We start from the raw sequence: 25,299 nt of genomic DNA, 5'->3' as shown, positions 1-25,299 counted from the left end.
TCCAGATCAGATGTTGGGACAATGGTTTTACATGGGAATGGCAGACAGCTTGAAGGCCAATGTTGATGCTTCAGCAGGTGAAGCATTTTTGAGCAAGTCATTTAGAGAGTGTAAGGTCCTGCTAGATAAAATGGCTCAAAACTTGGGATGGATGACAAGAGACTCCACAATCACCCCTATAGTTCACTCAGTAGCATTGGACCCGAACAATTCCATAGCCGAGAATATGGCCACTCTGATGACGCAAATAAGTATCCTCACCAAGAAGATTGATGAATCAGGCCAGAAGCAGGTACACATAGTTGACACGACTAATGGAGGATTATGTACACATGCATTAAACAACCAAAGGTGTGTTCGTGGAGTTGTGAAAGGGACAACTAGAACTATCAAGAGAACATGAACTATGTGGGCAACTATGGAGGCCAGAGACAAGGTGGTCAGAATTGGGGCCAGAAAAATCAGCAGTATAAACCAGCACAACAACAGTATAATAACACTAACAATCCTGGAGTTACAAGGTCAAGTAGTACCTTACCAAAGGCAACAAGGAAACAACCAGCAAAATCAGCAACTAACTTATCAACAACCTCAACAATAGCAGATAGTGAGGCAAGATGATGGGTTATATGAAATTAAAGAAATGTTGCAACAACTCATTGGGGCCAGCAGGAAAATGGGAGAAAAGGTCCACCAAATGCAAGAAAAGGTAGTGTCACACGACTCAGCTATCAATAGCACTGAGATTCAACTAGGGAAATTATCCATGGCCCTTAACAATCATCCTCAAGGGACGTTACCTGCGGACACACATGTCAATCCAAAAGAGCAGGGCCTGAAGCCCTTTTGGCGGTGAGCTTGAGAAATGGTAAAGATCTTGATTTAGAGCAAGAAATTGCTCGTGAGAGTCGGTCAACTGAAACACTTGTGTCAGTGCCAATTGATTTAGATGAGTCAACTGAGCTAATAGAAGTAAGAGTGCAACTAGCCCAAGAGGAAATAAACAAGTAAAAAGAGGTTGCGGAGGAGACTGAGAAAGTGCAAGATAAGGTATTAGAAAAAGTGCTTGAGCAGGATCTAACTCAAGCTACAGGAAAGAAGCGATCTCCAGCACCCTTCCCGTAGAGATTGGCTAAATATCAAAAGGATGAGAAGAATAAAAAGTTCATGGAAACGCTGAAGCAAATTCAGGTAAACATTCCTCTAATCGATGCTTTGAGGGAGATGCCCGGTTATGCAAAAATGATGAAGGACTTGATGTCTCGTAAGTTCGACTTCCAAGACTTGGCAACTATCACATTGACACAGACCTATAGTGCTGTTGTGTCAAGACATATAGCTAAGAAGTTATCCGACCCTGGAAGCTTCATAATTCCATGCACCATAGGTAGCTATGCATTTTCCAAAGCATTGTGTGATTTAGGAGCAAGTATAAATCTGATTCCATTATATATCTATAAAACATTAGGCATTGAAGAGCAAGGCCCACATCCATGTTACTGCAGCTAGCTGATCGAATGGTGAAAAGGCCATCAGGTATACTTGACGATGTACTTGTGCAAGTTGGAAAATTCGTGTTTCCAATGGATTTTGTCATTCTGGACTGCAAGGTTGATGAGGAGATTCCCATAATTTTGGGAAGGCCATTCTTGGCCACAGGGAGAGCTCTGATTGATTGTGAAACGGAGGAGCTGAATATGAGGCTGAATAATGAAGAAATAACATTTAATGTGCAAAAGTCTATGCGACGACCCAGTGAGTTTGCAAATTGCTCTTTGTTAGACACGATGGATGTAATCATGGAGGAAGATGATGAGGCACTTAATGCAAAAGACCATCTAACATTTTGCCTTATGAACTTAGAAAAAGTAAATGGTGAGGACTTGGCGGGATGGGTGTTGGCTCTTCAAGGGCAATGGGACTGAAAAAGAGAGCTCGAATTCGAGCCTTTACACTCGGAAGAAAGAAAGACCCCTCTAGCCAAGACATTGATCGAAGCACCACCACAATTGGAGCTGAAACCGCTCCCATCTCACCTCAGGTATGCTTTCTTAGGACCTAACTCGACTTTACCTGTTATTATCTCATCTGGTTTGTTAGATGTGCAGGTAGAACAACTTTTGCAGGTGTTGAAAGAGTTCAAGACTGCAATTGATTAGACCATTGCAGACATTAAGGAGATCAGCCCGGCCTTATGTATGCATAGAATTCTACTGGAAGATGTGCACAAACCTTCCAGAGAACATCAAAGAAGGCTAAAGCCTAATATGAAGGAAGTTGTAAAGAAGGAAGTGATCAAGTGGTTAGATGCCGGAATAATTTTTCCCATCTCAGATAGCAATTGGGTTAGCCCAGTTCAGTATGTACCAAAGAAAGGTGGGATGACTGTTGTACAAAATGAGAACAATGAGTTAATCTCAACAAGAATAGTCACGGGATGACGAATTTGCATGGACTACAGAAGATTGAACAAGGCCACCCGAAAAGATCATTTCCCCTTGCCATTTATTGATCAGATGCTAGATAGATTGGCAGGGATGTCCCATTTTTTCTTCTTGGATAGATATTCAGGGTACAATCAGGTATCTATTGCCCCGGAGGATAGAGAGAAAACTTCATTCTCCTGTACATATGGCATTTACGCTTTTCGTAGAATGTCGTTTGGCCTATACAATGCACCCACCACATTCCAAAGGTGCATGATGGCCATCTTCACAGATATGGTAGAGGACATAATGGAGGTTTTCATGGATGATTTCTCAGTGGTGGGAAACTCTTTTGATGATTGCCTTAGAAATCCGAAAAGAGTGATGCGGAGATGTATGAAGAGTAATCTGGTGCTAAATTAGGAAAAATACCATTTCATGGTACATGAAGGTATAGTCTTGGGACACCTAGTGTCAAGTAAGGGCATTGAGGTGGACAGGTCGATGTAATAGAGAAGATGCCACCACCCACTTCTGTCAAGGCAATAAGAAGTTTCCTTGGTCACGCTGGTTTCTACAGGCGTTTTATAAAAGATTTTTCCAAGATCGCTAACCCTTTTTGTGTAAATTGCTTGAAAAAAATCATCCTTTTGTGTTTTTTTATGATTGTAGGGTAGAGGTTGGTATCTGCACCTATCATAGTTGCACCCGACTGGGAGCAACCATTTGAGCTGATGTGTGATGCAAGTGACCATGTTGTAGGAGCAGTACTTGAGCAGAGAAAAGATAAAATCATGCATCCAATCTATGCAAGTAGAACATCGAATGGTGCTCAATTGAATTACACAGTGACAGAAAAAGAGATGCTAGTCGTGGTGTTTGCATTTGACAAATTTTGGTCCTACTTGATAGGCTCGAAGGTAATTGTTTATACTGACCATGCTGCTCTCAAGTACCTAATTGATAAGAAAGAGTCAAAGTCGTGCCTGATTAGATGGGTCCTACTGTTGCAAGAGTTCGACTTGGAAATTCGAGACCCAAAAAGAACAGAGAACCGAGTTGCTGATCACTTGTTCAGGCTTGAAGGAGCTGAAACGAAGGTTGAGGTGGAAGAGATCATGGATACTTTCTCGGATGAACAACTGTTAACCACGAGCCTTGAGGAAGTGCCACGGTATACATTGCAAACTACCTGGCAAGAATTATTATTCCTTATGACTTATCTTCTGTGCAGAAGAAAAGGTTCTTTCGTGATTGTCGCATGTATTTCTGGGATGAACCATATTTGTTTAGGATTTGTATTGATAACATGATCCGGAGATATATTCCCAAGATAGACCAAGCTTCTGTTTTGCAGGCATGTCATGCTTTGCCTTATGGAGGTCATTTTGGAGGAGTAAGGACAACTGCTAAAGTTTTGGAGTCGAGCTTCTATTGGCCGACATTATTTAAAGATGGATACTTTTGGGTAAAGAGTTGTGATGAGTGTCAAAGGACGGGGAATATTTTCAGTCAACATGAGATGCCCATGAACCCAATTCAAGAAGTAGAAGTATTTTATGTATGGGGAATAGACTTTATGGCACCATTTGTCAGCTCATACAACAACAAGTATATACTCGTAGCAGTGGACTATGTCTCGAAATGGGTAAAAGTTGTAGCACTCCTAACAAATGATGCAAAGGGAGTTATTGGTTTTATAAAAAACAAATATCTTCACCTGATTTGGAACTCCAAGAGCGATCATTAGTGATGGAGGAACTCACTTCTGCAATCGAGCCTTCACAAAGTTGCTGGAAAAATATGACGTACGCCATAAGGTTGCCACTCCATACCACCCACAAACAAGTGGGCAAGTTGAGGTGTCAAACAGAGAAATCAAAAGTGTTTTGACCAAAACTATAAATGTTACTCGGACTGATGGGGCGAGAAAATTAGATGATGCACTATGGGACTACCGCACTGCATTCAAAACTCTGATTGGTATGTCACCGTACAAATTGGTGTTTGGAAAGACGTGCACTTACCGGTGGAACTAGATCATATAGCTTTTTGGGCATTAAGGCAATTAAATCTTGACATAGAAGCCACTGGTACGAGTAGATTCACAGAGCTTCATGAACTTGATGAGCTCCATTACCATGATTTTGAGAGCACCAGGCTACACAAGGAAAGGATGAAGATCATGCACGATAAGCATATTCAAGAGAGGATTTTCAAACCTGGAGATGTCGTGTTGTTGTATAATTCAAGATTGAAACTATTTTCGGGTAAGCTGAAATCTAGATGGTCGGGACCATTTAGAGTGGTACAAGTACTCTCATGCGGAGTTACAGAAATTGAATCTGAGGATGGAACAAATAGGTTTAGAGTCAATGGGCAAAGGTTAAAGCATTACCTTGGCATGGAGGAGGAAAAAGTTGTATTAGTGATTCATTTGAAGGAGCCTCAAATGTTGAGTGAACCTTAAGTTGATCGCTTGCGACGTGCCGCGATGTTAAATCAGGCACTCATTGGGAGGCAACCCAATTCGTAGTTTATTTTAGCTTAACTATAAATTTTCACTTGTTTTTATGCACTAACAAGTATTCAGCTAAATCTTAGTGTTTGAACAGGTAATAGAGCTCGACGGGAGGTCATGGCGCTGGGAGTTGGTCACAAAACGACATAAAAATTAATTATGTATACTCCAAACAACGTTGCGTACCTCGTGTCGCCCAGCCTAATGCACAACGAACTTGTCAGTAAACCTCGCGTCGCCAGCCTTTAAGCTCACTGTAGGCCGCGCGTCGCCAGGTTTCAAGCTCGCTGTATAGCTCGCCCAACGAGAGATATAGCGAGACGTCAGACCTCACCCAGCCAGACCACCAGCTCGCTAGGGACCTCACGTCGCATGGGTTGTAGCAAGGTTCACCTCACGGAAGCCCTCGCGTCGCCTGCTTCTCAGCTCGCTAAGGAGCTCGCCTCGCCAGGTAGTTTGCTCGCTGGGAGCTCACGTCGCCAGGTAACGTGACGTTTTAATTTTTTTAGCTTTGTTTTCTAACTTCTTTCTATTAAAACACTACACAAACACACATACCTCACTTAACACAATACACTACCCGTCCCTTTTCCCTTCCCCCTGACACACAAATTCCATTGAAGACATTCACTCACCATCTCCTTCATTCACTTGAGACATTAATTAAAGAACAATTCAATCCTCCTAAGCATCTAAGGTATGTTTTTAACTCTTTCCTCTATCAAAATTTCAAATTGAGTTAAGAAGTGCAATTCAACCACTTTTGGGTATATATTCATAGCAACAATGTGCTCGCTCGCCCTAATCCCATAAACCCCATAGGATTGGTATTGTTGTTGGGCATAAGGGTGATAACATGAAATCCCCAAGCCTATTTGGGGAGGGTGAGGCAATCCCTAATCTCTACAACCACTTTGACAACACTAGTGCACGCTAAGTGTTTGTCGAAATGCCTCAAAGGCACTCTTTTCCCAAACGGAGTTCTAGTCTCCGGGATTATAATACTAGTGCTATGTTGCATTGCACCACTCCAAATTGCAAATTTAGGTGGTCTCACCGGTAGCTATATGCATCTCAATTGTAGTAAACATCATTTTGCCATTACTTGATTCTCATGCTAAAATAAAGAGGTGAAGTCTGAGTAGCCTCAAAACGGTTGAACATCATGTCATGTACTCTTAAGTGTGGGGTCGCAAGACCATGTTTTGAATTGATTCATATTCTCTATGACTGAGGAACGTTCACTTATGTAGGTACGAATATGCCTCCTAAGAAAGACGATGGTAAAGGCAAGGGCAAAGCTACTGCTCCTACTAAGGCCGGCCACTACGGAGGAAAGGGCCATTTTGGAGGAGCGTTTTTTGCTCAATGCTCATGCCCAACAAATGGTTGGGCTTGGAGCTGGCCAAATACTCCCAGAGTATATCAACACACTGGAGTGTTCCGAGGCCGAGCCAGAGAAGTCCGGCGATGAGGATGATGATGATGCAGATGAGGGAGCAGAGGATGATGACTGGACAACTGCAAATGGAGCCTTCGAAGATGAAGGCGAGGACGATGATTGATCAGGGAGTTTTTCCTACCCCCTTACCTATTTTTGTTTATTTTTGGAACGTATATATGCATTGGGGACAATGCATGAACTAAGTGTGGGTTGGGAGGTATTCTCTGTCATTTGTAAATATTAGACAAACTAATTAGTTCGTCTGTTTAATTTTTTTTAATTCACTTTTTAGCTTCGTAATTCCCTTTATAAAAAAAATTAAAATAATAATAATATATACATTTGTTAGACTTTAGTCCCTCAAGAAAACAGTCTAAAAGATCTATCATGTGCCATGTGTGGTGAGAAATTGTATAGTCCGTGTTATTGCATTAGAGTCTAGAACTTGCCCGACATGTAAGTTGAAGTGAAATTTTAGGTTTTGCTCAGTTTGAAAAATGATTTTAGATTTTCTTTGAACTTAATGCCTACCACAAATAAAATTTATCCCTAGTCAACCCTTTTGAGCCTATAGACTTTTATTTGGCAACCACATTACAAGCCTATACCCATTTGTTCTTAATTGTCATTATTTTGATCTTTGTACCTCGTAAAATACTTTAATTGTGAAATGAGTGCTAGAAGAAGTAAGGACTAAGTGTAGGGTGGCTTTCGAGTGGAACCAATGAAAGAAAGAAGGGTACACTTATTTTGTAAATTAATACACCACTGGCGGAAACTTAAACAAAATAAAATAGTAATCTTGTTCTTGCTAGTGGGTATGAATTAAAGTAGTGCTTAAAGAAAGAGGAAATACTTTAGGGATAATATTGTTTGTGAAAATGCAGTTGGGTTGGAAACAAAAATGCGCTTCAAGTTAATTATGTGATGTGTTAAAGTGTTTAGGAGGATTAGTCACTATTCCTAAATTTATCCTACCCGTCCTTAAACCAACATTACAACCATAAAAAGTCCTAAGTGATTTTAGACCGAGCGAGCCTATATTAGTAGAGGTTTATATAATGGGCAATCCTATAGTACTTTGTGCATGCATGTGACTTCTTTTTGAGAGTGAGGGATTTCTTTGATATATTAGAATCCTTAAAATATATTTGAGAATTTGATTTGAATGTGTGGATTCAACCTACTCTCTTGTTTTTATTGTGAGGGTACACGATTTCGCAAGGGATATGTGACGTTATTAGATTTCTCTATAATGTAAGTGTTCAAGCCATGAATACATTGTGATATTGAGTCAGTTTGTGAGGTTAGGATTGTTATAAATATGTTGTATTTTTGTTGAATAAAGATTTGAAGTATGGCATAAAGTAAGAGGAAGTTTGAAAGCATATGCTAAAGTTTAATTGTTGCTATCAACCATAGTCATAGGTATGGTGTGCTTCAGATGTCCTAAAAGAGAATAAAAGTGCTCTAGGAATTGGTGGTTGACTCGAGGACGAGCAACGTTTAAGTGTGGGGTGGTGATGTTAGGCTAAAATGCTATACTTTTAGTACATTACTCACCCTACATTTTGTTGGTTTAGTGAGTTATTGTGTGGCATTTGAGCTAAATTGTGTTGTTTTATGTGCAGGAACATCGGAAGAAATCGTCGAATGAAAGTTGCACGAAAAGAGGATAAAAATGCAAGAAAAGAGCTCAAAAGCATCAAGTGCCCAAAGCGTGCTACAGACCAGGCTTCACGAGGTCTATAGCCAGGTTGACCGCGCTATAGACCAGGCTTCGCGAGGTCTATAGATAGGTCGATCGCGCTATAGACCAGGCTTCGCGAGGTCTATAGCCAGGTTGACAGCGCTACAGACCAGGCTTCGCGAGGTCTATAGCACAGTAATTAAAAGTCGCGGATTAAAAGACCCAAACCCGGATTTGGACCGGGGGATTGACATAAATACTCCCCAAACGAGTTATTCTAGGATTGGACATGATTTTGGAGAAGAAATAGGCCGCCAAGCACTGTGGAGCAAGAATCAAACGAGTTTTTCCTTCCTTTATCTCTTTACTTTGTAGTTTAATGTCTTTGAACATTATGTTAATTGTTGTTGTATTTATGAGTAGCTAAACTCTTTTATTTAAGGATTGATGGAACCTATTGGAGGATGATTTTCTAATGCATTTAATATGGATTTTCCTTTGATTTTTCTCTACTTGTTCAACTACATTTTCATTGTTATTAATTGAAGAGCTCTCAATTAACTGTGTCTATTTAGTGTGTATATTGCTCGAGAGAGAGTACACATTTAGGTAGTTATTGACCAACACCACTCCTAACGTAGTTGAGAGATCAATACGGAGGGTTTAAAGGCGGGATTAGAGATAACGAAGCCTTGGTGCGATCGTAGTGAGCAGTAAATTAGTGTCAGCTAGCGTAGTTCGAGAGAATAAGTCTAGTAAATTGTGGTAGTTGCTCGAGAGAGATCTACGACAATCAAAGCACTCACGATTGGTAGAGAATATTTAGGCAAATTCATAGAAAACGTAGCGGAAAAGATTCCGACAATAGGGGAAATCATAACCTTAGACTTTTCCAAATCTTGTCTGCAACATTTGCTTTGTTAGTTATAAATTACTGCATTTTTAATTACTTTGATCTTAGTTAGTAAACTATCAAATCGTTATATAATATTTTTGAAGGTTGATTATTTGAATTCGTGCAAAACTATTGCTTGTAATTAGTATGTTATTTACCTGTGGGATTCGACTCCGGGCTTGTAAACCGGATTATATTTGCAACGACCGCTAGACCTCTTATGAGACATAGCTGGGGGTGATCACACGCCGAAATCCAAAATCATCATACAAACCTATTGAACCTTCAAATCCCGATTCTGAGGTCGTTTACTCAAAGTGTTTACTCAAATCAAACTTGGCCACCTTAGGCTACTATTATGGAACTAAGTGTTCCGAATTTAACCTGAACTCTTCCAAAATCAAACCAATCATCCCTGCAAGTCATAAAACAGAAAAAAAATATACGGAAAGTCTTAACTAGGGGAATGGGGATCTAGAAAGTAAAACGGTCGGTCGAGTCGTTACAAATATAATATTATATTTTACTTGTATTAGTATTGTATCACGTATTATTTTTGGTCTTAATATATTAGATACAAGTCAGATACAATTTTGATACAATTCTAAAACAAATTTGATACAATTCTAATACAATCGTGATACAATTCTGAAACTTCTTCTTCAAGTTTCATTATGAAATTTCATCTAAAACCAACTCTAAACTTAATCAATCTCCCTCGAAATTGAGATATAAACTCTGAAGGATTTTCTCAATCGTTTGCTAAAACACCTAATCCAAATAAGTCACAAATACGTAAAATCCAAATATCAAATTCAAATATTCAAAGCTTTTTAATTGTTGTCAATGGCGAATCCTCTGCTGCTGCAATTTAAGAGATAATGTTGATGGATTTGTAATACGAGAGAGAGAGAGAGAGAGAGAGAGAGAGAGAGAGAGAGAGAGAGAGAGAGAGAGAGAGAGAGAGATTTGGGTTGATTTGTATGAAAAAAATACTTTGAAATCTTTTTTGAAAATGGGATGAAAACGTAATTTTAGGAAAATTTTATAACTAATAGATGTGAGGGTAAGAGGGGGGGCAATTTGGGGGGGGGGGGGGATAGTGGTTATAGCCTAACTTTAGGCGATCCTTTTTTATCATGATTTTTGTACATAAATAGTAAATATATATATACACAATATAATTTTTAAGGAACCTAAAGAAAAATTATAAATATTTCTCTAAAGAAATATATCTAAGTAAAAATATCAAAAAAAGAAAAGTTAAATCATTAATTAAATCAATTTATGTTAATTTCTACATTATAGATTGGGCCCTTGCTCAGCACGGGCTAACCTTCACCTAGTTTAGGAAGAAAATGGGGCTTTTGCAACTATACTCGATTTTGGAGTCACAATTGAGCATGTGTTCACTTGGCAAAACAAATTGCAAGCCTACCTACTTTATGATCAACTTTAGACTCATCGGGTCTGATGCACTTAAGGCCAAATAGGTTTGAAGTGCAACCAATGGTTTCACGCACTTAAGACCAATACGTCTGAAGTGAAAAATTGTATTTCAGATGCATTTAAGGCCAAAACGTCTGAAGTGCAACAAATATTTTCCCTACACTTAGGCCAATAAGTCTAAAGTAAAAAAATTACACTTCAGATGCACTTAAAGCCAAATAGGTCTGAAGTGCAACCAATAGTTTCATGCACTTAAGGCCAATAAGTGTGAAGTTAAAAGTTGCATTTTAAATGCACTTAAGGCCAAAAGTTCTTAAGTGCAACAAACGTTTTCCTACACTTGAAGGCCAATAAGTCTTAAGTGAAAAATTGCACTTAAGATGCAATTAAGGCCAAAAGGTCTGAAATTCAATCAACGTTTTCATTCACTTAAGGCCAAATAGGCCTGAAGTGTAAATTGCCAAGAAACAGAAATTTGTTTTTCGAATTTTAACAATCCAATATACGATTTAATATCTAAATCTGCTCCAAATGAGCTCAAATTTAAAACATAGCCCCCCAAATATCATCAAGAACAAACTTCAATCATCAATTTGTCAAAACAACAATAAATCTAACGAATCCATTTTGCAATTAAGAAAAAGAACAAGAAGAAACCCTAAGCAATAGTAAAAAAAAAAAAAGCGTCACAACAGCTCACCACTGTAAACATCATAAACTACCTTAAAATATGTTCACAAACACCATATAAAATCTCGGTTACCCGAAGAAGAAGAAGAAGAAGGAGGAGGAGAAAAAGACCTGAAATTGTTTAAACAATAGTACAAGTTAAAGAAAATTTAAAAAATGAGTACATGTTAAATGGGGGTGCCAAACACAATTTTTACGAAGAAAACCTAATACATGAATACAACGCAAAGTCCATCTAATTAAGAAGAAAACATAAGACATAAATAATACTTTATTTATTTTGCCAATCTCAACTATGATAATCAACTTAAACCATTTAGTGTTAAATTTTGGAATAGTCGATTCAGGTAATAGAAAATGGGGGGAAAATATTCGAATCTAGAATTCTTACAAATATGTAAAGCCATCTGCCCAAGTAAACCAAATAGCAGACAGTTCAAGCTATAAATAAGGATGTGACTAGGTTGCAGCAGATTAAATACAACAACAACAACAACCCAGTAAAATCTCACTAATGAGGTATGGGGAGGGTAGTGTGTACGCAGACCTTAACTCTACCCCGAAGGAGTAGAGAGGTTGTTTCCGAAAGACCCTCGGCTAAAAAAAAAAAAGACAAAAGGGCAAAAAGGGAGACAATATTAATATCACAACAACAATCATAGGATAAATAGGAACACCATGAAATCCAAAAGAAAGATGTAAAGTAAAGGGAGACAATATTAGTATCACCACAACAATCATAAGAAATATAGGAACACCATGGAATCTAGAAGAAAGATTTAAAGAAAAAGTGATCGCTAGTAAATAGGACTTGCACTGAAAAGCGAAATAGTAAGCCACATCATTCCCACTAGTTATCTTAGACAAAAACCCTACATGGCTAGTCCCACCATGTTACGAAGTAAGGCACGACTCAACTACCTCCTAACCTACAACCCTAATACTCGACCTCCACATCTTCCTATCAAGTGGATTAAATAGTTTTCGGAAAAAAGAAAGATGGCTTAATTCATTCTTCTAAAGGTTTTGGTGCTCCAGCAGAAGTTTGGCCATAAGACCTACATTTTACATGTACACAGTGGACTTATCTCCACCTTCCAAAATCATGGAGCCATAATAGGCCTATCTGAAGGCACAAAGTCAAGAAAATTAAACAATTGTGATTTGTTACCATAGAAGGGTGTGAAAGTTGTGATTATGATTTGTGACCTATGGGAATGAAGACTGAAAGTTGGACCAATTCTTTCGCAAGCCATCCATCTGCATTTTTGTTGTTACCAATTCAGTTCTAGCGCTCTCTATATTGCCAGCTTTTTGTTGAGCTAACAACATGATTCTTTGAGCTTCTTCAGAACCTTCTTGTCTTTCGTTCATGATTTCTTTCTGCCTCGTCTTTATAGTTTGGAGGGCTGCTTCCAAATCTCTAGCTTGTTCCTCCTTTTTCACATATTCCGACTTCAACCTTGCTTCTGATCTAATCCAATTATCCAATTTTTTCCTATCCTCTTCAAAGTTGGTCAAGAATTCCTGGTAACTTGATTCAGCTTGTGCCAAGTCCCTCCATTTCTTAAGCATGAAAGGGAATTCATACTTAAGTTTTACCAATTGCTTGGCTTGTTCATCGCTAAACGATGAGGGATTTTCATCTAAAGCAGCAATTGCACCACACATTTCTTTTTCATGCATTGGGTCAGCCAATGCCTCCAAAGACATTCTGATTGAGCATTCAAATATTACCTTTGCAAGTGTTTGGGTTGAAGCAGTGTTGCTCTGCAGGCCTGATTGTTGACTGGAATACTGCTCTGGTAAAGACTTCAAGAATGACTGAACTGTGTGGAAAATTGATTCCACATCTTCTATATTGATGGACTGCTTTAAGTTTTGTCTTGGAACTGATGTACTTTCTTGAGCCTGCCAATAAAAGCATATTTTATAAATAGGAATTTTCAGAAACCACTATTGTTTAGTGGCTATTAACTTCCTATAGCTACCATATACATAATTACTTCCTATAACTACTATTCAGTTGTTACGGTAGTGTATTTGCTGTATTCGCACTGCTGTATTCATGAATACAATAGCAAAAAACGCCTAAAAATCAAGACAGTCCAGCTGTACGTGCATGTATTCACATGTATTCGCGTCATGTATTCATGAATACAGCAGCAAAAAGCGCCTAAAATCAGGGCAGTTCACTTGTACGCGTATGTATTCACATGTATTCGCGCTGCTGTATTCGTGAATACAGCAGCAAAAACGCCTAAAATCAGGGCAGTCCAACTGTACGCGCATGTATTCACATGTATTCGCATCATGTATTCATGAATACAGTAACGACAATCATCTTAAAAATAGGTATGTCCAGCTGTCTAATAACGGAAATAATATCAATTAGCGTGATACACTCCTAATATAACTCAACAAAATCAATTCTAACATGACTCATTATCAACTCAATTAATTAGAATGATTTTTCAGTTGTTTATAACTTTTGTATTTAGTGTGTTACAATATTTTTTTTATTGTTGCATTCATTAGATTCAATGTTTGTATTTACTGTATTCGCTATTTTATATTCATATACTCAAATGTATTTGTATTAACAGTATTTTAGTTATTCCTAATACATGTTATTATTGTTGTATTCAGTATATTTCATAGGTTGTATTCACTATATTTCTATTTGTATTGAGTGTATTTTAATGTATTTCACTGTATTTTAAAATTAAATGTATTCACTGTTTATATTCTGTTCTATTTTAATGTTTGTATTCAGTGTATTTCAATGTTTATATCATGTATTCAGCTATATTAAAAAAATACAGACCTTCGAAATACATAAACACAGGCAAAACAAATGTATTTATACAAAAATACAATGTGTTTGAGTGAATTCGTACAGGATACAATGTATTTGTATCATTGTATGTGACTAAATAGCAAAGAAGAGAAGAAAGTTCGTCGGAGATGGCGTTTTCCGGCCAAGACTTCTTGTATCGCTTCACTACCTCTTCTATTACAATTTACAACGCTTCCAATTCGACAGCCTCTTCCTCTTTTCTCTCTTACTTACCGCGCTACGAATCCCTCTTTCTCTTCAATCTCTCCATCTCCCAAGGTATCTCCGCTTCCTTTTTTTATTATAGGTGTACTTTCATGTTTCTAATTTAGAGATTTTTAGGCTTTCTTTCATGATTTGTTTCTCTTTCGTGTATCTATGATTCGGCCTATTTTGCTCGAAGAGAGAGAAGAATAATTCTGAGAGAGAATCGTGTATTAATTGAAAGAAAGATAGAGGAAAAACATAAATAGCGTATTTCATGCCTTATTTCATGACTCAATGGTAGTATATACCATAAATACTTATTTTGCTATAAAATATAAAAGGTAACTATAGAAAATAATATTTTAAAATGATTTTGGTAATAAATAGGGTATATACCTTTGCTATAGGAGGTAAAATTTCATTTTATAAATCTATGCGGTAGTAACAAGGAAAAGCTAAACCAGAAAAGTCAGTTATCAATTGAAGTAAACCTTGTTCGCTGAAGGCAAATGAACAAGAACTGGAAGTGGAGAAGGTAGATTAACTTCAGCAGTTCTTGGTTTCTCATCCTCACTTGTTGTATATTCTTCTCTTTTGGCAGCCTTGCTACTGGATAGATCCTCCATAACAGAGGAAGATTTCGGCATACTTGGTTCTGTCATAGCCTAGAAAAGAGAATGAAAAACAAGCCAAATAATGAAGTTTGACTTGGAAATGAACGAGGTTCGGACTTCGGCTCACATTTATACTTTTGCTTATCAGACTTGATGAGGATGATCCTGCAGCAATGTGTGCTTCTGTGGTCCTACTTGCATCCAACAAAGAAAAAGAAGAAAGAAAATGTAAAGTATACATAAACAAGATTACTTAGCATGCTCAAGAGAGCCAGAAGGAACAGCAGTCACCACTGTGATTTCCCACTTTGGGGCTACAAATAACAAATATTTATCCTTCGAGATTCACAAAGGACAGTTCCAACTTCCAACTTTTTTCCCTCAAATGCATTATGCCGTAACGACGCCACTAGCATCTAAACCTTTTGTCTTTAAATGATTGTGTTTCGACATAAGATCCACTGTCTAAGTTGGTGATAATAGAAGGGACACAAATAATCATGTCAAGAATGGCAACACAAGATGATAAAAGCTCCATGGCTAACAATATTAGAAATTAAATTGTGCTTTAAGCATATCCAGAGCAAGAACTGAACGCAAAAGATTTATGCAGCGCATAGGAGGAAAAAAAGTTATATTCCCTCCGTTTCGATTTATGTGTACCTTTTTCCTTTTTAGTCCATGGCAACAAGAATGACTCCTTTCCATATTTGGAAATAATTTACCTTTATGCAACGATATATAGCCACACAAAATATATGTGCCTTATTTTACACCACATATTCAAAAGTCTTCTCTTTTTTCTTAAACTCCGTGCCCAGTCAAATAGGTTCACATAAATTGAAACGGGGGAGTATGAGTTAACGTTTTTTTTCAAAGTATCTAAGTTTCATGTTTAAACAAAAAGCAACTAAGGGCATAACTTCGGGGAAACAAGGAGAAGCAATCTTACAATGTCGTCTTTTCCAAATGATCCAATGCTTGGCTCACCGCATGAAGAATTATTTTCTTTACCTGAAGCCACACAGGCAGATTTTAATAATCTTTACACATGCACACAACACTTGATTCTGAGAGAAATTTAACATTACAGATGAAATTAAATAAAATATGTACCAATTTTCAAAGTGATATCATTTTAACATAAATGTAGTGCATACTTTAAAGCTAGCTCTTCCTTTCACAAGGAGTCTGCGTACACATTACCCTCCCCAAACCCCACGTGTGAGATTTCACTGGATTTTTTTTTTTTGTTGTTGTTCTTGTACTTTAAAGCTGGCAAAGTGTAATGGGGACATGCAATCTTAAACATCAAACTACATAACGAAAGTAATTACTAGGAGTTTAACAGAGGATTTAAGATTAATGACTCTTATGTGAAGGCTGCATAGATGGTGGAACGGTTTAAACACTTGGTTGTGACATTACCAGAAAAGGTTATGCCATGTTATATGGTTAAGAAGGGCAGAAACATGTCAAGAGCATTTCTTATCCCTAAATAAATAAATAAAGAAGATATGAGGATCCATATACCTCCAACTTATCTTCCCTAGCGTCATGGTTTCTGGGAAGCTTCCGAAACTCCTCAGTTAAACGGATGCACTCATTCACATTTTCAGGTGATACAAAATCAACAGCGACATTGATGCAGGACTGTAAAAGATGAACTGCCAGAAGTCATCGAGCTGAGAACATAAAAGTACTAGACTTGTGGTTCACTAAGTTAAGATCCCACAATTGTAAACCGTATCAGCGCAAAAAGATAAATCCATAAGAACTTACCTACCAATGATGTGTACTTTGAGATAATCAAGACATAATTATCTATTTAAACATTTGATGATTGATAAACCTTTTTGGTCTTCAATTCATCCCAAAATCTTTTTTACATCCTTCCTTAAAACTGCTGAAAATGACTTCTGGCCAACAACAATAACATGCCTAGTAAATTCCCACAAGTGAGGTCTCGGGAGGGTAAGATGTATGCAGCCTTACCCCTATCCTGGAAGGGCTGAGAAACTGTTTCCGATAGACCCTCGGCTAAAGAAAGGATGAAAAGAAGTAATGGCAACAAGTAAAAACAACAACATGATAAAAGAAAACCGAAGCAAAGGTAGAACAGTATGTAATAATAGCAATCGAAGAGTAGAAAGATATCAAACTAGCACTAATGCTACCGAACGGAGGAAGACAAAGGGAAACGCTCGTCTACCTACTAACCTTCTACCCTAATCCTCGTCCTCCACACCCTCCTATCAAAGGTCATATCCTCAATAAGCTCCAGCTGCGCGATGTCCCGCCTAATCACCTCTCCCCAAGACTTCTTAGGCCTACCTATACCCATCCTCATACACACCAAGTCTAACCTCTCACGCCTCCTAACTGGGGCTTCTGTGCTTCTCCTCTTAACATGTCTGAACCATCTCAACCTCGCCTTCCGCATTTTATCTTCCACAGGGGCCATTCTCACCTTATCCCGAATAACTTCATTCCTAATCTTATCAGATACAAATCTAATTTCGTAGACACTCAAGTTGGAAATACTCAATTTTGTTTTTATCCTTTTCTCAAATTGCATAAAGCACCAGGGAAGGAGCCATTCAGGAAGCTGTATAGGATAGAGGATTCTTTAACGCAATGTTAAAGACTATGACAGGAATCTAAAAGCACAGTTTGTTGAAATAGAAACTAAAGAAAAGAAAATGACAGTTCTATGTGCTACTGGACTTCCCTAATACTACAAAAATTTGCTATGTAGAAGGCCGACATGATGACATGGGATAGAGAGATTAACCAACTACATACCTTTAAATTTCTGATTTGATGAGGGCATCCAGCAGGAATAAAAACAGCTTCACCTAATTTTTGAACAAAAGTCCATGGTTCAATGCCTGCAAAAGAAAAGCATGAAAACACAGTGAACAGAAGATGCAGCGTCAGAAACTGCTTTATATATGAGGCATGCAAAGAAATGGCAATTAATAGGAGAATAATATGACCATATTCTTCCTTTAGCCTCCTTTTATGCTCTGTGCTCAAGTAGAAAGTTTTATCATGAATAGGATGAACAACCTGTAATAGAACAATATGAATAAGACAGGTACTCGATTTCAAACTGAGACATGGTAGAAAAGAACAAATACATTTATCTCTTTATATAGGGAGGATGGGATGAACCACAGCAGAACTCACTAAACAAGGATCTTTGGGCAGGCATTCTTAGTTTTACACATAGTATAATTAAGTAATAGTCTGCTCTCTCTAAAAACTTAAACCTTTAGATAAGATAGTCACACACTTTACATGATATCAAAGAAGAGATTGGGCCTGGGTTCAAACCTCACTGCCACCCAAAAATCAAAAAATATTTTCACGTGTTTGGTCCATGAAAACAAAACAGGCTCACACGTTAGGGGGCATGTTTGAGATATAACATAGTTAACTATACTAGTATGCTCTCTCTAAAAGCTTAAATTTCAGATGAGATTGTCGTACAATTCAACACTAAACGAGACACATCAAGGACTAGTGCATGGCAAGGACCCTCAACATAATTCGCACAACACATAATAGGACTAGTGCACTGCCCACTTCTCTTTACCTGTGGCAACGGTGAGCCATATATATGCCTAAATTCCCTGAAGTGCTTTGTGAGATATTCCTCCAGTTTAGGAACATCCTGCCTCCTAAAGACATCCCATAGAGCACCACCACCATCTTCCTCTTCAAATTGTTCAGACAAGTTCTGCCCAAAAAGAGAACTATCTTCTCTGTATTGGTATTTTTCTCCTATTTTATTTGTTCCACAATCTGCTTTTACACCTCGCTGGCTATTCTTCTTATTTTCTCCTTTATTACTATTCTCAACTTTCAAACCTTGCTGGCTATACTTCATATTCTCAGCTTTATTACTATTCTCAACTTTCAAACTATCACAGTTCTGCTTATCCTGAGAAAAGTTCAACCCTTCCAAGTCAGATTTTCCATTTACATTAGGGACAGAATCCTTAATCCTCCTGGGCATCCTATTAGCACCAGTTACAAATTCTCTCTGATCCTGCGCTTTGTGATTCAGCTTCAAGTTCTCTATGGCCGAGAGCTGTTCAACTGTTGGGACCATTGCTTGAGTGTGCATCAAGACATTCACCTAAAAGTTTAAAACATAATTAAAAAGAAAAATAAGAACATGGATATGGCTTTGTTGTAGGTTTCTCAACATAACTTCTTCCGAAATGCCCCAAAAATATTAGAGTGCATGTTAATATTTCCAGGATCTCCAGAAATCAGCAGTACCAGCAGCTTGTTTTACTACATTTGAAGAATCTAAACATACCGTATCAGACACAACATAGTGTAGTTTGGTGACTGAGTCTCCACGTCCAAGCTCCGTGGGAAAACCATAAGCAATGTATGCCTTAGGCCCCAAATCTGGCTTCAAACAGTTATCAGGAAGTCTTAGGGCAAGATTGAGATAGCCATATAGAGGATGTGTATACTCCTTAAAAGGTAAACAACAAGAAAATTCGGCACCATGACGCGGCAATCGCTCATCAAATAGACCAGACGGCGGCCAGTCATTCAACTTTAAGAGTTGAGGCCACCCGTAACTGTCAAAGCGACCCTCCATGTACCCTTTGAAAAATTGGTGAATATTCATCTCCAACTGCACGTATCCAGGATAAAGTAATTTGAAGTAAGAACATGGAAAACATAATGTAGCAGAACATATACCTCAATTATTTCCGATTAGGACAAAGCATGTTTACACAAACTCAAATAATCAATTTCTTAGATACATATCACTTAGAATTTGTAAATGAGATACTGCACTTGAGCTAAAACAGACTTAACAGAAAGGGACATGACAAGAAACAGGAGCTACCAACCATGTAAAGTAATGTAAAAAGCATCACCATGATTATTTATAAGAGTGGTGATGTTTTATAAATTAATATGTGGAATAAGTTACCCTGCCTGTTGATGTGTTTCCTTTAAACCACAAATTCGTGCAGAGAAGTAACCTAAATGTAAGTTGAGGTTACTTGGAAATTAGTCAGATCTAGTTCAAGTTTTGGATCTAAACATTGTCCTCTTGGGATTAAAATATTCTAAACCCAGTTCGTAAAAATTCGTTAATTTGGCCACTTCACTCTCACACAATGTAATGAACAAGTCATAAAGCTGACAAATATAACAATGAGATCAAATTTCGGAACTAGATCAAATAACACTTACCAAAGAAGATAAAAGAGACCAGAAATAGCACAGCTAATAAGATCCCAATCATGACACGTGAAAATGTTTAGCTATTAGTGTCAGGATTGTGTTCTATGAAGACATTGAACTACACAGGGAAGGCTAGACCAATACCAGAATGGAGAAATTAGTAGGCTTTCCCAGTCATGTGGCATTAGGATATTCAGGCATAGCATAAGATGCAATGACATTAGCTTATGTTTCACAGTTCTAGAATAGATGACTGGACAAACCTCACACCAATTTAAGCAATTTAAAACATCGGTAGTCTTCTTTGATTGTCGACAAGCACGCCACATAACCATAGGTTCCCAGCTCAATCCCAATGCACTATCCAGTACATTAGTTGCAATTATCGGTTCACCCTTGAACAAATGGTACTGAAAATGCTTCAAGTTTGCATGCTGAGCATCCCCAGCTGCTGGACAGAATACATAGTTATCATCAGAATTTTCTCTAGCAGCTGCCTTACGTAGCTTGCCACCGGAAGTATCATTTACACCCTTAGATTTTGGACAGGAGCAGTGAAGTTCTGAATCATTATGCATTTCCTTCAATTTACATTTTTGTGCTATTTCTTTAGCTTTCAGTAACAGCTGTGATATCCAATTCTCAGAAAATATACATCTCAAATTTAAGGTTCCTTTACTACAACCTCCCATATCTTTTGGAGGGCAAGGAATGGCACCATTTTCCTTGGGATTCCATTTAGATGCCACCGCCACTTTGATCTGATCCCTTAATTTAAATTCAGTAGTTTCAGTGCAAGTTCCATTATTAGCTGGAGTTATGCTACAATGTTTACCGTGCAAATAACCTGGTCCATAGTCAATATATTGCACCTTCACTTCGGATGCATCTGCTTGCAGGTTTCCATTTCTTAGTTCTTTGCAACAAGTTAGGCAAAGTTCATAGGAACAGCTAGAACAGCTCCGATGTAAATCAACAATCGAAGCACTGCAATAGTTGCTGCAAATAACGGGTGATATTCATTATTCTGTAAACTTATCGACGAATTGCAGTCTAAGGTAACTGTGAAGGCTCACCAATAAATGCGTTCATCCTTCTCATATTTTGCTTTGCGTATATTAACCTCTGAATCTGGCAATCCTGCCCAAAAAAAGAAATGGTACTCACTGAAACAATCCTTTTTTCGAAGAATTTCAGCCGCAAAACTCATAGCCTTCTTAGTTGTATATCATTCCTTTGAATAAGAATGATACTTTATTAGTAGAAATGGCCTACATTTGTTCCTGACAAGAGATATTCAGGACACCTATTTCACTTACCAAAAGGATAATTACAAGAGAAACCTTTTGTCCTTCTATAGCCCATGTGATGGCCTCATTTAATTGGAAAAGTAAAAGTAAACACAAGTCAACTTAGAACTTTTTGGCTTCATCTAATGATGCCAGCATTTGTCAAATCACACTAAGTCACTCACATCAATAATCTGAGTAATCAATAGCATGTGATAACCTATTAAATGAGACAACCTCTTTAAAAATCTATAACCTTCTAGATACCAAATTGAGAGATTTAATACCTTTAATCTGGCACTCAATCTCCTTTTCGATCATTTGCTCTGTATTAAATTGTTCCAAAGCAGGCAAAAGTGCTCGTAGAATGTGCTTAGAGTACTCAAGTTTTTCTTCATCACTGAACTTCATTTGTGCATTCATCAAATGCTGTATTGCAAACAAGAGTACCACTCAATTTGCAATAACTAAATAACTTTTGGAACATGAGACAAGGAAAAGAATTAAATGAAGTCTACTTTAGCTAACCCATCTAACCGCAAGCATGCTATGCAGTTGCAATTGTGACGACATACAGGGCAAGCTTTTAGAAAGGCCTCCTCTGGCATCCCAGGGTACCTACATACAGGACAGTTTAAGACTAAACGATGACATGTTTTGCTATAAAAAGGATAGTGAGCATCAGAAACTGTCATTACAGAAAAAAAGATGTCACTGGAAGAAATCGATGGGGCGATCGAGACAATGATAACATATATTAAATGTAATATTTATATCTGTTATTCTTTTTCTTTTCAAATACAAATGATATTTGTTTTATACATATAATATGACAGAAAGTCATGTGATTACTGCCCTTTTTTGGCAGATATCTAAAGCTAAAAATGGCTATAAGTAAAAGAAAATTATTAACAGAGTTATCTTGCTGTGATGAATTAGTATATTTATATGATCAATTTCAATCAAAGGCCTCATCATTGTTCCGACATATTGCTACCCGTTTTGAACATTGGCTACATAAATCCTTCACATCTTTTGAACATGTCAAAAAAAAAAATTTGATGGCATAACTTGTTAAAGAAATGGACCTTGGGCCTAATTCAATCTCAAAAGCTAGCTCGAGACCTGAGGATTGCCCAAGCCATATAAAGAGACCACTCATCGCTTATAGAGCCGATGTAGGACTCTTCAACACCCCCCTCATGCTAAGGCTGGATATCTAGAGCATGGGCAATTCAATATATGGGGCCCAACATCGGGAATTCGAGAATTGGGATGGGTCATGCTTTGATACCATGTTAAAGAAATGGACCTTAAGTCTAAGTCAACCCAAAAACTAGCTCAAGAGGTGAGGATTGCCCAAGCCATATAAAGAGACCAACCATCCCTTACATAGCCAATTTTTCAAAATAACTGGGTGGCTATTCTGTACAAACAAGTGCATAAACAAATTACAAGGCAGGAGAAAACAAAACCAAATTTACTACACTAGGCTAGCCCATTCACGAAGTTGCACATCTCAATGTTACTTGTGCACAGATGAAAATGAATTTGTTGAACCCTTTTGCCTCCTTTAGAAAGGCGTTATTTATTCTCTAACCAGAGTACAGAGTACAGATAATCATGAACAATAAACACTGACTATATGGTCCCAAGAATAGCTTCGGAAATGAGTACTTATCAGAAAAATTAGCTTATAAAATAAGCAACCAGTGTTTAAAAATTATTCTATACTAAAATTTTTTAAGACTAAACTTATACAGCTCATTTCCTATTAGCTTACAAAGTATATCAGCATTGTAGCACATCACTTCAGTTGAAATCTTTTTTCTAAGTGTTACTTCCACGTGATGTTGCTTAATGTACACTTTGATGAGCAAAAGTTGGATTACTGAAATCAGTTGGCATAGGTTACATACAAGACAACAAGCAGTTATCTTCAAATAACCATTTAGATCACTTAACATATCAAAAAGAAAAAATTAGGAGCACATAAAAAGGATCACCAAAAATCATTTGCAGGTATTAGCTTTCTCTTTCTCTCTCACTGTGCGCATGTATCTGTGCTGCAAAGTCTTCATTCTTTGCACGCATTATAGAAACAACTGAAAGTCTCTGATAACACACCTACCGTTCTTAAACATTGGAAAACAACTTTTGAGACCACTAATGGTCATAGCACACAACGATTGATTTGGTAATCAATTCGGATGTATATCTGGGAGCAATTCAGGTAGTCCAAAGATGTACTGAAGGAGCTCTTCTCAAAATGGAGGTACAACTCTTGGCTCTTACATTAACGAGTACATGGGCTACTAGGTGGACATGACCTGAATAACTTTTTGCACTACCTTTATATGCACTATATTGGACCATCTTGGAGGTCTTCGCTGGCAACTATGTTTCTACCTTGTAAAAACCACAGCATCATGAACTCACTAGGACAACGTGAGGTGACATGATTCAAGTAGTATATCCATATCCCATTTCTTAAATGCTTTGATCAGAACCACAGAATAGCACTAGACTAGAACTGTAAACCCCAGCTAGGCGAGACAAACAAACACGTGTTAATATAACCCGAGTGATTTATATCATCAGAACAAGAAGACACCAGGTTCTCTTTTCGGAGGGGAATCCTCAGAAAATTACAAATCAAAAGAAAAAAAGGGAACCTTAAAAATTTAAGGCTCCCACATGAATAATCAGATTTCGAGTTTAGAATTGCATTGGTCTAACAAGACAGCACTGTTACACGATTGTCAAATGCTCGAGTTATCAAGTGTTGTCAGAATTGATCTTTTAAAACTACCAGAAAAAGTAGTGTTAATATTGATTTTTGTTTAAAACATCCACCAAGGTGAGCTCAACTTTAGGAACTTGTTAAATGGAATACATATCATACATTAGTTCCCCGAAACACTCTTGTAAGTCGTATCATACAATTGTCAAATATCCAAATCCTAAAGTTAGGCAATTAGGCCTACAACCTCAACAACAAAGAAAAGATCACTGCCTACCAAAACTCAATCAAATACTACCAAGGAAAAAAGCACACAAGTTTCAACAAAAATAAGGATGTAACTGGGGCAGTGCGGAGGTGGAAGTGGGGAGTGGGGAAGGGCACTCATTAACTTGCTTAAGTTTTAGCCCACCCCGCCCTGCGCATTTTTCCACATTTTTGCCATGCCCAGCCCCACCCGGCCCGGTTTATATTTTAACCCTCTCGTATCTACTGTTTGCTCTCTGGAGCCAGCTTCCTCAAACCCCTTCACTTCACCAACAACCAGTACTTGGGTCAATCAGTGATGAACCCTAACTCAGCACTAGAATCTTGAACCTCCTACGCACATCCCCGCACCGTTAACACGAAAGATGATCCAGGAAATTCATCAACAACTCTCACGGAATGATAGTCAAGTACTCCGATCCCCTCCAAAATTGGCATATATAATATGCCTACATCATCAAAAGTTTCTATATTTGGTTAAAAGAAAGAATATCAGTGTAGTTTCTATATTTGGCTAAAAGAAAGAAAAGTCTTACCATCGAGTCATGCAAGGAACACAATATCTTTTAGCCTTACACTTGGAACAACACACTACTCTGCCTTTGTCATTCCTCTGGCACTGATGACACATTTTGGACTCCATTTTACCATTTCCTCCTATAGTTTTGTCAGAACCCACTTTCCTCTTCCTCTTCTTCATCTTCTCCATTGAATGATCACAATTATCTTCATCACTGTCGCCAACGTAATCGTCATTTTTTTCTGCTTCTTCTTCCTCACTACTGCTTTCTATCATCACAACTGGGATATCCCTTTCTTCTGATTTTCTTCGCTTGTTTTGCATCTTCTTTGAAAATTCTGAGCTTTTCGTTTTTCCACTTCTCGCTTTTCGTCTTTTCACTTCTCTTCTCTTTATTTACTCCGAATCCCAACATGAAGTACAGTGAAAGACTCGGAGACGTCCTCCGTTTTTTTTTTTAAATAATTTTCAAAATAGGA

General features: G+C 37.8%; 2 protein-coding genes across 10 annotated transcripts; one reads left to right on the top strand and one right to left on the bottom strand.

The window, feature by feature from the left end:
* The first annotated feature begins 4,374 nt into the window (after positions 1-4,374).
* On the top strand, positions 4,375-4,896 carry LOC104089627 (uncharacterized). Its single transcript, XM_009594574.1, has one exon. It carries the CDS (start codon positions 4,375-4,377, stop codon positions 4,894-4,896), a length of 522 nt encoding a protein of 173 aa, XP_009592869.1.
* Positions 4,897-11,909: 7,013 nt separating this feature from the next.
* LOC104089625 (lysine-specific demethylase JMJ27-like) lies at positions 11,910-25,299 on the bottom strand. 9 transcript variants are annotated; one of them, XM_070177224.1, is made up of 15 exons: positions 24,837-24,961; positions 23,422-24,749; positions 21,809-21,908; positions 21,578-21,719; positions 21,078-21,141; positions 20,265-21,000; positions 19,109-19,438; positions 18,377-18,922; positions 17,775-17,847; positions 17,581-17,666; positions 16,309-16,428; positions 15,728-15,789; positions 14,903-14,969; positions 14,653-14,826; positions 11,910-13,026 (listed from the first exon to the last, which is right to left on the bottom strand). In XM_070177224.1, the coding sequence occupies exons 3-15, from the start codon at positions 21,896-21,898 to the stop codon at positions 12,325-12,327; spliced, it is 3,192 nt and encodes a 1,063-aa protein (XP_070033325.1). In that variant the 5' UTR covers positions 21,899-21,908; positions 23,422-24,749; positions 24,837-24,961; the 3' UTR covers positions 11,910-12,324. The 9 variants fall into 9 exon arrangements, with proteins under 9 accessions (XP_070033325.1, XP_033510301.1, XP_009592859.1 ...); XM_033654410.2 differs by lacking the exon at positions 23,422-24,749 and having other exon boundaries at positions 24,837-25,297; XM_009594564.4 differs by lacking the exon at positions 23,422-24,749 and having other exon boundaries at positions 14,903-14,966; positions 24,837-25,296.

This window comes from Nicotiana tomentosiformis, chromosome 6 (genome assembly GCF_000390325.3).
Source record: "Nicotiana tomentosiformis chromosome 6, ASM39032v3, whole genome shotgun sequence".
Taxonomy (NCBI): Eukaryota; Viridiplantae; Streptophyta; class Magnoliopsida; order Solanales; family Solanaceae; genus Nicotiana; species Nicotiana tomentosiformis.
Note: the sequence above shows the minus strand (reverse complement) of the source record. Positions and strands in the feature narration are given on the sequence as shown.